This window comes from Chaetura pelagica, unplaced genomic scaffold (genome assembly GCF_000747805.2).
Source record: "Chaetura pelagica isolate M959 unplaced genomic scaffold, ChaPel_1.0 scaffold37, whole genome shotgun sequence".
NCBI classification, from domain to species: domain Eukaryota; kingdom Metazoa; phylum Chordata; class Aves; order Apodiformes; family Apodidae; genus Chaetura; species Chaetura pelagica.
The window spans coordinates 4,561,949-4,574,195 of NW_009954567.1; the positions used below are offsets into that span (position 1 = coordinate 4,561,949).

The 12,247-nt window shown below is 38.6% G+C and overlaps 1 protein-coding gene across 1 annotated transcript in view; it reads right to left on the reverse strand.

Moving 5' to 3' along the window:
• The window catches only part of CENPK (centromere protein K), a 24,870-nt gene that overhangs the window by 11,645 nt on the left and 978 nt on the right, over positions 1-12,247 (reverse strand). Inside the window, exons 2-5 of the mRNA XM_010005411.1 lie at positions 11,463-11,564; positions 9,818-9,874; positions 7,031-7,100; positions 3,043-3,089 (exon numbers count right to left, since the gene is read on the reverse strand). Of these exons, the coding sequence (XP_010003713.1) occupies positions 3,043-3,089; positions 7,031-7,100; positions 9,818-9,874; positions 11,463-11,564 (276 nt within the window). The remainder of the gene's footprint in view (positions 1-3,042; positions 3,090-7,030; positions 7,101-9,817; positions 9,875-11,462; positions 11,565-12,247) is intronic.

Genomic DNA, 12,247 nt, shown 5'->3' on the forward strand with positions numbered 1-12,247 from the left:
GTGTTTGGGTGGCTGAGCTGTGGAAAGACACTGCAGCTCAGGTAGAGAAACTGGTGGTAAAAGTGCATCATGTAGATTTCGAGCCACTGAGGAACAACCAAAGAGCAGATAAGGCTGCTCAAGTGTTCCAAATAGACTTAGACTGGGAACACAAGGGTGAGCTCTTTCTGGCTCAATGGGCCCATGACACTTCAGGTCATCAGGGCAGAGATGCAACATACAAATGGGCTCGTGACCGAGAGGTGGACTTAATCATGAACACTATTGCACAGGTGACCCATGACTGTGAGATGTGTGCTGCAATTAAGCAGGCAAAATGGTTGAAACCTTTGTTGTATGAGGGGAGGTGGTCAAAGTACAGGTTTGGGGAGGCCTGGCAAATTGACTGCATCACACTGCCTCAGAGACGCCAGGGTGAGCGCTATGTGCTTACAATGGTGGAAACAAGCACAGGATGGTTGGAAACATATCCTGTGCCTCATGCCACAGCCAGGAATACTATCCTGGGCCTTGAGAAGCAAATCCTGTGGAGACATGGTACTCCAGAGACAACTGAGTCAGACAATAAACTCATTTCAAAAACAGTCTTGTCACTGACTGGGCAAAAAAAGCATGGTATTGAGCGGATATACCATATCCCGTACTATGCACAGGCCTCAGGGAAAGTTGAAAGGTATAATGGTTTGTTGAAAGCTACCCTAAAGGCAATGGGGTGGTGGAACTTTCAAAAACTGGGACAAAAATTTGGCAAAGGCCACCAGGTTAGTTAATACCAGGGGATCCATCAATCGGGCTGGGCCTGCTCAGTCAGACCTTCTACATACCGCAGATGGGGATAAAGTCCCTGTGGTATGTGAAAGAAACCTACTGGGTAAAAGTGTTTGGGTCTATCCTGCTTCAGTCAAAGGTAAACCTGTCTGGGGTGTTGCTTTTGCTCAGGGACCTGGACATACCTGGTGTGTGATGATGGAGGACGGTGAAGTACAATGTGTGCCTCAAGGTAATCTGACCCTGTGGGAGAATCCTTAATTTGACAGCTTGTAAAATATAGAGCCTATATGTAATATATGGTATGGAATAAGGGGTGGAATGTCCTGGTTTGAGCCAGGATGAAGCCAATTTTGCTTTTACTGATTTGTTTTTCCTTCAGCAAGCTTTCTTTTAACTAGCAACAGTGTGTTCTAGCTAGAGCTGGTAAGACACTGGAATGTTTTTCTAACTGCTGGGTCTTCAAGGTCGCACCTTCGCTCTGCCGGCTCAGACACGATGGGGAGATCTGTGACGCCCCCATAGGAGGCTGAGTTAGACAGACAGCAAACCTGGCCAGAGATATTCCATTCCATATATCTATGTAAGCTCAGAGGAAGGTCAGAGATCACAGAAGACAACTTCCTTCCTGCTGCTTCTTCCCTTCTCTTCCATCCATGGCCAGCGTCCGGGGAGGACTCCGTCCATTCATCACCATTGACCCCCAGGCTCAAGCTCTCCTGACCCTCATCACTCTCCACTTTCTCCAGCAGCAGCTCTGGGATTTCTAAGGACTACTTCAGCACAGGGGATGCTGTAGGAGTTGCTGAGGGTGAGGGAAGGCAAGAAGGTTTTGTTCATACCTGAATATATCTGTATATAATTATATATATTTTCCTTTTATCATTAGTTTAATTAAAGCTGTGTAGTTTATTTTTCAATCCAGTCAAGTCTCTCTCTTTTTCTCTCTCTCCTTCCCTACCTGGGTGGGCAGGGGAGGGGATCGAGAGCATTGTTGTCAGACCTGAGTCAAACAGTGACAATCTGTTAATCTGGTAGAAGGTCAAAATGATTTTAATTTCTTAAGAAACGTGGCTACAGTGATCCACTTTTTAAATCCAATTGGAGCCATTTAAAATGCTACTGTCACCAGTTGCTAGTTGGTGTGTGGACACTGGTTAATTTTACCTGAAGCAGTTTACGGAGTACACACATGAACTGTTCATCTGATGAATAACCGAACAGAAAACACCTATAGCACCAGCGCTGTGTTGTCTATATCATTGAAGCTGTTTGCAGGACTGAATCCATGCCAATTGCATCAACATAAAATGTATACCACTCAGAAAACAAAGATGCTGCAAAAACAGACTAATTGCATTCACAAATTAAATGGTCCTCGGTGATACGGATAGATCTGGGAGAGGGAGAAATAAAACTACTGCAGTCAGAAGTTATATGTGCTGCTGCAGACAGGAAACTGGACTCACAGTGGACTGGGTCTTTCATTACTGTATTAGGTTCTACAAAATAGCATTTCAAATAGTGTTTTTAATATAAACTATGATTTGGATTTATTTTGTCTCCTTCCATACAAACTATGAGAAATTTTATATTTAGCTCAAAGAAATAAAAATGGTGAAAACATTCTACAGAAGCAACTGTGCCTTATATATGCAACACTGGGAAAAAAATCAGAGTCCCCAACAAAACAGGCCAAAAATAGCCTATCAGATCAAACATGCCGTAGCAATACAGTAAAATATGAATGGGTAACCAAACAACCTGTTAGTAGTAACTCTTAACAGCAGTTGACCTTTCTGTTGTGAGTGATACTACAGGCAGGAACGCTGCTGGGAAGAAGAAACCCAAAAACTTGCAGATTTTTTGAAACCATGTGCACAGGAATATTCTCAGGTCATTTTGCGTACATGTAGTGTAATGCTACCATTCTTACAAGGCTGAAAGAACTCCACAAAATGTTTGCAAATTATTGTCACAGACCTCTAGATCTGGGAATACTGAATTTCCCATGTTACACATAACATTAGATTATTTTAGACCAAGTATGAAATTCAATACATAAAACCTTCTGCTTAAAAGACAATTCATTACAACTAGGAAATTTTAGTAGTTATAACATAGGGGAAAAATACTAGAACAATGCTTGAAGAAACATACATACCATCTTAGCAGGAGCCTGCCACAGAAGTAGCAATAGAAAAACGCAGAAATTGTATATCTTTTTTTTAAAAAATGATATTTTATTATCTCTTAACAAATAAAAAGACTTACCTTTTCCATTCCTAATGCTAGCAGTACATCTGGATTGGCAGAAGTTACTGAAAGATAAGATGAATAGGTTTTGTTTTTTTTTTTCACTGGATGATATACACTTCCTTATACCATAAAGCAGCCTGGTTAGACAGAAAATTGTGTAGCCTCTAAAAAAACCAACTGACTTTCAGCAGCAGTTTAACCACATTTTAATGTCCTGCTGGACTAATCCCACTGTCACTTTTCAGCAAGTAATATTAAACAAAAAAAGCATGGTGTTAATGCTTCTGCATTATTTTTTATACATGATCTAGCTCAGGTTCATGATACTGAAATATGACGTACAGCCATACTTCAAGATAAGCAAGCCCGATTTTTTCAGTGGGAGGGATTCCATCAACATTACCAGTATGAGCAATCAAATTCTTCTAGCCTTCCAATTCCTTGTTAAACAGCCTCCCAAATGCTTGATCAGGATTTAAAAACCTATCAGATTTAAGTAACTCAAAAAAGCATGTCACCATCCTTACTGTTTTAAAGAACAGCTACAATGTAGGGAGATGAAAGGCCCAGCAAAGCAAATATCCTAACTGTAGCCGTGAGCAACAGCAATACTCAAGTAAAAGTACAGTACCGTTAAGGACAGGGGAACGTTTCCCCACCATTCTTCTGCAAAATACTGTAATTCATAGTTCATGGATTTTCTGAATATAAAGGTGAACTGTTGTCTCAGAAAAGCATTATAGCTCCTAAATACAATACAATTGATTTAATAAGTTTATAAAAGTACATTTTTTGGTAATTTTATACTTTTTATCTCCACACATTCTGAGAAGCCTTAGGATTAGTAGTTTTAAAAGCAGTTTTTGTTCCGAGACAAAAATCAGCGAAACTATGGTGTTCAAAATGCATTAAATTGTACTTCACAGTAAATCCCCTTTTACTTGGAGAATTACTGTCTTGAAATTGACACAAAATTTGAGTAGAGCACTCCCAAATTAGGCTTATGTTTAAGAGCTGTGGGACCTAGTAGCCAGTGCTACTACTAGAACAATATTTTCTTAATTATATAAATATCCGACAAACATGATAAAATTAATTAGTGTGTTTTTACTGGCACATCTAAAGAAATCCTTACAACTCTTTCCCTCCACCTCTCCCACTATGACTATCTTCAGCCCTCACTACCTGGAACTATCAATTTCTACACTTGGTTTCTAACAGTTCATCTTTAGATACCTTACACCAAGTATGTCCTTCCCATTCAATATTTATCTTTTGTAGCTATTGGAATAGAAGCCACATCTTCCTAGGAAAGAAATCACTAACTCTAATTCAGTGAAGGAACAGTATAGGTGTAATTGGGACAACACGTTTATGGCAGCTGCTCCCATAAAAACACAGATTGCTCTATCTACCATCAGTTAAAGCTTTTTTCAGTTAAGAATCACTATGCTTGCAGAAATTAAATGTCAAATAGAATTGCCTAACAACACACAGTACAATTACTAAGCAAAATACTACCAGATGCTAGGAATGTAAAAGCAACTACTATGCATATGTTTACACAGAATGTCCTATTAAAATAGGAGGAATTTGGCTGAATACTGATATTTTGCAAAGAAAAACAGAAATTATTCAGAGACCACAACTGTTTTATATGGTTTAAAATATCGTTGCTTCCTCTTCCTTATTTTGCAAAGGTAAAAGTTAAATTCTATGTTTATGAGCCAAATGCTTGTTAAAAAGTTTTAATTCAGCTGATTTAGCAGCTCTAGAGCTACAAAAATAGTACTAGAAACTGAGAAAGAACAAGAGACTAAAGTAGAAGCTTTAGAAAAATAAAATTTGCATTGCGGATTCAAGTATGTTTGCCAATATTGTGCCCAAAGAAATGTAGAACTGCCAAGTTATAACCTCTGAAAATAAGGTTTACAACTGGAATGCTGACAGGCTCTCATTTACAAGAAATGAACTAGCCATTACTAAAAGCTGAAACTAAAGTAACAAGACAATCCAATGTCCATGCTCTACTAGTAAATTGTATAAAGTTACTATTTGTGCTATTCCTACTTAAATAAATTCAGACAATATTTCCAGTTAAGCAATTCCTCCTTCAAAACAAACAGCAGGTACAAAGACAGCAAGACGGACAGAGAAGCACTATAACTCTATTCCAATTCTTAGCAGCGACTTTTTTCTTCCCTCAGAAAGGCAGCCAAAAAGGCAAAGTTCTGGCTGAAAAATATTATTTTCATTATAATATACATAGATCATTTATCTAGTGCAAAATTAAAATTTCTAATAATAAATCTTATCACGTGGGAAGAATGGTTGAGCAAAGCAAGTCAGCCAGCCAATAAAAACAGGTCAAGCCACAATCATTTTTACCCAAATAGCTTAAAGTAATTACATATTTCAGTAAGGAAACCTAACATCTCCAGGTATTTTACCCAGATAAAAACTTCAAGTACTTTCAATTCACTCGCTTTAAGCCAGCAGTTTATTCATGAGTGGCAGCCAAGAAACAGTATTTCCCAAATTAATTCCATGTCATACTTTTGGTCTACATTCTGCAAAGAAAACACTTGAGGCTGGCCATTCTTAGAGGAAGGTTTAAAAGCACATGAACTACAAATTTATTCTAACAGAGTAACAATTTCTATTTATAAGAAAGAAGACTTCTATTTCCCAGCTCCTATTATTTGATCATGATATGCAGCAAGTACAGGAACTTTGAAAAAGCAGAAGGGACTCTAATGTTAATTTGAAAATGCATTTCAATTTGGCCAAATGACAAAACCTTGGAAATAACTATTTGCTGTCTAAAACACATTCCTACTATTTAGTAAAAGCTAAAAATAATAAAACTTTTCTGGCATAAAAACATTAAAATTAGTCAAAGTGTCCATTTAAAGATTAACTAGTCGAAAGGTGCTAAAATTTCCTAGACAGGAGACATACTAGTGTGTGCTATCAGAATACTAATGATAGTATTGCATGAACTGTTTTAGGAGTCTCCAAACTGGACCTCTGAAAAGAGATTACTTTAGTTACCCTTACATTCTGAATGGTTTTATTTTCAATGTCTGGCCACATTAGCCTTGCAATAGAGCAAAGTCATTCAGCATTAAGGCTTACTAAAAAAAAACAATTTTGAAGAACCTAGGAGTTTATACCTTATGACTTATGAATGCCTGACAAACATTAGAGCTACCCCTTGTCTCAGTGGTCTCTGCTTCTCAGAGTCAATAAGTGATCTGGATTCCTGTGTTGTTTAAATAAAACTTAGTGTCTTTTACCATTTTTTCTTAACCAAAAATCTCTCACTTCTGTTAAATCCAAGCTTGACATTGTATTATAGTGCAATGGATTTACTGCTAATGGTTTACTTTGAAGTTTCAGCTAATACATCATAATACAGGTTTTTGTGATGTGTTAATAAAAGCAAACTAAGGCAGTATTGTGAAAAACATGTTAGGGTAAACTATTGTTAGTTTATTAGCAATACTTGCAAAGATAAAAAGTATCAGCTCCTGAAAAGACAAAATTCTTTGCCCAAGTGGTTCTGTCCTAAAAAGGAAATACAAATGAAAGATGTAGAAGAAAATCACAGGGAGGAGAAACCTGAGGGAGGGTAACAGCATAATAAACTTTTGTTATTTTGTTGTTAGGAGATCTGCTAACAGTTATTTTTTCATTTAACTGACTGATGAATGGTAATAGGAGTTATAGATTTATTTGTCCAGAAATGTAAGATCAAGCTATAGTAAATTAGATTTAAGTTATAGTAAGTTAGAATTCAAAGTTCACCTAAAACTGAAGAGCAAAAAGGATATAGAAAGAAAACATTAATGCTACTGTGGAAAGTATTTAAATTCATTTAAAGTAATTATTGTATTAAAATACAATTAGCAGATACTCAATCTGTATCTACTGTTCAAAACGTTTAGACAAAAGAGACTGCAGAAGTGTGAGTGTACCTTACATGGAAGCAGCTACTTACTTTCAGGACTTTGTTGCCATTCACTGCATTCCGCTGTTAAAGCTTTTGCTTGCATGGTTAACAAGGAATGCTGTAGAACAAGAAAAGAAGCATCTCCAAGTGTGTTGAATTACATTAGACAAAAATGGCATAGAACAAGACAGACATTCAATTATTAAGCTTATACAGCAGAAAACAACAGAGCATCTATTACAATAGACTACTTACTCCTTCGAAAGATTTTAAAAGCCACTAGCAGGGATCAAGACACACTTTTATTGTTCTTTCAAAAGAGGAAAATCAGAAGTTGTCATAGTTGGAATTTCCCCCCTAATTTCCTCTGTAATATTAGACAATGACCACAACTGAAGATGAGCCACTACAAGCAATGACAATACCTCACAACCCTACTCTTCCTTAGATGCACGGTTGGTACACATTTACTATTAAATGGACTGTACTTGAGGTGTCTGATGACTAAACAGAAGACTGGCATCCAAAATCACAGTAGTTAAAGCTTCTATCAAAACCACATCTGTGGACTCAATGAAAAATTATTTAAAGCCAGCACTCTAGATCACTGTGATCACTGAAAACACAGGAGCAGTAAGAAAAAAAAAAAGTTCAGAAAAAATTTTAAATAAATCCAAAACTAATCAACTACATGTTTTAAAAAAATATACTTACCATGTTCTGGAAAAATAGTATATTAATTATTACTATTAATTATTACTATTTCACTTCCTGAAACTTAGGACTACACCTATAATCTTTCTTCAAATACACTGCAAATCAGGTATAGATTTCATGATACAAGGGAAACTGGTAACAAATTAACCATACACTTAAATACAAAAGGTACTGATGACATGGTCAAACGTTCTGTAAATAGCACTGTAGATTGCATTTGGCTTTACATCAACTAAAAAGAGGAAAATAGGCTACAAATTATCAGCCAAGTTCTTATAATAAAAATAAAAAGAATTCACAATTTAGGCTTAGCTTTTCAATACTCAAAATAACTTTCTATGTTCCATCTTTAATAGACAACCTTTTAAAATGTAAAAACCCTCAAAACCTAAAGAAATAATCACCATGCAAACGTTTCTTACTTTCTAGATAAGGTGATGTCATCTGTTTCACAGCAGAGCACTACTCATAACAGTGCGCTACTCTTGACAATACCATTAAGTCATTCTTTGTTGCTTTTAACTTGATAAAAAAAGGAAGAAGCATTCTGGATATCCCAGTAACTGGACAAAAAACCAAACAAACCACCACCCACTGGACTATATGATTAGAGAACCTTAGATCAAGGACTGCCTTTTCAGTTGACAAATACTGCAAGTATGCACAGTGGTGTGCCTCTCTCATGCCCCATCTAGTAATGCACTACATCTATGAGATGCTAACCTTGTGGCACCCAGATGTCTCAACTTTGTTGAAATGGAAGCTTGTGGCATTAGAAATGGAAATTAACCTTGACGCCAAGCTGAAATCACAAAGCAAGCTGAAATCGCAAATCGCAAAGCAAGGTGTGTACAGCTCTGTACACACCTCCCTCCCTTCTAAGCTGAATGCCTGCAGCCCGAGGTTTGTAGGAAGACTTGTGGGGAGGAAGTCACCGTGTGAGACCCCCCACCCTGAAGACACACCACATATGCACACGGAGGAGGGGCCAACTCACGCACATCAGTTTCCTAATGATAACCACAAATCACAGAATCACAGAATTACTGAGGCTGAAAAAGACCTTGGGGATAATCAAGTCCAACCTGTAACCTAACACCACCACATTGGCTAGACCACGACACTAAGAGCCACATCAAGTCTTTCCTTAAAAACCTTCAGGGATGGTGACTCCACCACTTCCCTGGACAGTCCATTCCAATGTCTGATCACCCTCTCCATGAGGAAGTACTTCCTAACATCCAGTCTAAACCTCCCCTGGCACAGGTCCAGGCCATGCTCTCTAGTTGCTGGGGAGAACAGCCTGACCCCCGCCTGACCATAACATCTCTTCAGGTAGTTGAAGTGATAAGGTCCCCCATGAGTCTCCTCCAGGCTAAACAACCCCAGCTCCGTCAGCCTATCCCTATAAGACATTCCCTCTATTCCTTTCACCAGCCTTGTTGCTCTCCTCAACACCCTTCTTGAAGTGAGGGACCCAGAACTGGACACAGTAGTCGAGATGTGGCCTCACCAGTGCTGAGTACAGGGGGAGAATCACATCCCTACTCCTGCTGGCCACACTATTCCTGATAGAGTTCAGGATGCCATTGGCCTTCCAGACCACCTGGGCACACTGCTGGCTCATGTTGAACCAGTTGTCAGCCAGTACTCCCAGGTGCCTCTTGGCTGGGCTGCTCTCTAGCCACTCTTCCCCCAGCCTGTAGCCCTGCCTGGGGTTATTGTGGCCAAAGTCCAGGACCCTGCCCTTGGTCTTGCTGAACCTCATCCTGTTGGCCTCGGCCCATTGACCCAGCCTGTCCAGGTCCCTCTGCAGCATCTTCTTACCCTCCAGCATATTAGGAAATAATCCAAATGGTATTAAAGTTACACAGCCCTCCCCTTCGCTGCCTGTTCTACACTAGCAGTTGTATGGCAGGACTGCATGTAACCTGTTTGCTACACATGAATGCAACTCTTCAGTATTTGCTAGACACATACTCCAGAATACAGCTTCAAAGTTAACAAAACTGCCAGCTTTAGAGAATAAGAAATGTAGTTTCCTTCTTTTGGAAACACACCATGTCTTTACAGAAAACCTTCTCTTTTAGAGTGTAAAAAAAATATATTCTGTCTTACCTTGGCCTCTGACTTCAAAAGCGTTTCTGTTCCTAGAAGTTGTACGTTGCTCTGACACTTGGCAGAAAACAAACAAAACACAACATTTACTTATTCATCCCTGTTTTAAGAATAAAACACAATGCTTACAAATTCCAACAGAAGTCATTTAATATAGAAACAAAAAGTTTTTACTTGGTTCCTACCACATCCCTCAGAGCCTGACCCAGAACAGCAAATTCATAAATATTTTTAAATCATACCACAGTAAAAAAAGTAAAACTTCAATTAATTGAAAAGTAAAAAGGTAACACCTAACAAAAGATGTATGCTTTGAGGAAAAAGGCAAGTTATGAGGGAAAATGTGATGTTGAGAAAGACACTGAACAGATGAACATGAGAAACTGGTAAGAGAGTCATGGGTGAAGCTGTGGAGAAGTTAACACATTTGCTGCTACTATGCTGGCTTTCCAAATGGAGAAAGCAAATTATAATACACATTTTATAGTTTTAACTCATTTAGGGCAATGTACTCTACACTTCAGAAACCATCCAATTTTTAGAAGTGGACTGCACCAGCTGCCATGACTGCAGTCTAAAACTCAGGCCACCACAGATAAGCTAGGCTGCAGCAGGAGACACCTGCTAAACTCTGTTTTAGAACTGTCAGCAATTTAACCTGCCTCATGACAGGGAAGTAAACTGACTTCTGCTAAGCAGTACTTTGGAAACCTTGCTATTAATGTTTTGGAACTAAAACACAATATAGGATTTTTCCAATACTACATCACTTCAGAAACCTAGACACAAGATTCCCTGTCACTTTTAAGCCTACATGTAATAAAAAAAATAATTATTAGTCTTCTAAAATCTAAATCTGTAAAATTATTGCAGTTGCCTATACCTGTTTCTGATACTTTTAATCCTTTGAATCTACAACTCTCAACTCAAGCAAATAGCATTAAAATACCACATAAAATCAAGTGAAGCAATTGAGACCCTCAAAATATAACGACTTTTCATCAGACTTAGCAGAATCTTATAGGATGCATAGCATACCTTCAAAACTGTTAAAAGCTTATCTTTCCTGGGGTTCCTGTATATAAAAATAACTAAGTTTACTACTAGCATATTGAACCATGTACTGAGAAAGGCAAGCTTTATTCTTGAGAAGATAACTGTCAGTTTGCATGAGTGTATGCTAAAATCATCATCCTTCTAAGCCTCTTTCTCCTCCCTTTGTTGCTTTTTCTTCTTTAATATCCAATGAACTTGTGAACACCAGTTAAATCCTATCTTGAATAGGGCTAAACAGAAAAGGATCTCAAGTCTCAGTGAGCTGGTACCAGTGGAACATAAGTAAATCTTTTCTTTTTCTCTGCTTTCAATATATACTCCCATTCTACTTCACTAAACCATAACAGCAGCACACTGTAAAAAAGTTGGACACTGCAAGGTATTCTTCACTCCTGCCAGCACTTCTATTTTTAGCATTTCTGCACATCTTTTCTTTCCCATCCCAACCCTTTTTTTTTTTTTTTCTTTTTCTTTCTATGGTTTCATTTCAGAGAGTGAGGTGAGCATGCAGTGAAAGGCAGAGAGATGAACAAAAAAGTACTAAGGAAAATGTATAAGAAATCTAGTTTATCACTTGCGGTTTGCATACCTCCTTCATCTGCTTCCAAATACTCTCACATTCATTCAAGAGCTCCTGCTTGGCATCTACAGGACAAACTGCATCTTTGGCGATTTCTGGCAAATATTCAGCCTATTAGCAAGCAAGTACAACAATTACCATGTAGCTCTACAGCAATTATTAACAGGTTACTGAATCACAGCTGCTATTTCTGATCACGTTCAGATGTTTTCCCTTGTAGCTTGCAGTTTCCCTTTTATCTGTATTAGGTTTTCACTTGTACACCATACCTGAAAGCTGCACACATTTTTTTCTTGGATGTGATTCATATTAATGCATTCCCATTTCAACGTGTTATTCCTTGTTAACTGACTTCAGAACTGCATAATTAGGTAACAAACACACACAGGAACAACTGCGCGTCGCAGGCTCTGTGCCAGCCAACCGAATGCACAAGCTTCATGGGAAACGTTTCAAACCAAACACAAAAGGACCACGTACTGAAAGAAATTCAGAGGCGAGGGAGGAAAGTAAAAGCAGCACTAGGAAAACTAATAGAAATAAAACAAAACAAAATAAAAAAGCAGGAAAACCGAAAGCCGGGAGGAGGGAGAATAACAAAAGCAGAAGTAACATCACAGAAGAGATTATCCAGGGAGCTCCCCTCCTCGCTGACATAAACCCCTAGAGCCCCCGAACAGGGAAACAGGAAGAGGGAGGCGACTTCTCACAGCCCAGAGCTGCACGCAGCCTTTTCCCGGCGGGAACAGGCACGGCCGCTCCCCGGCCAGCAGGCCCAGCGCCTTCCAGCTGCC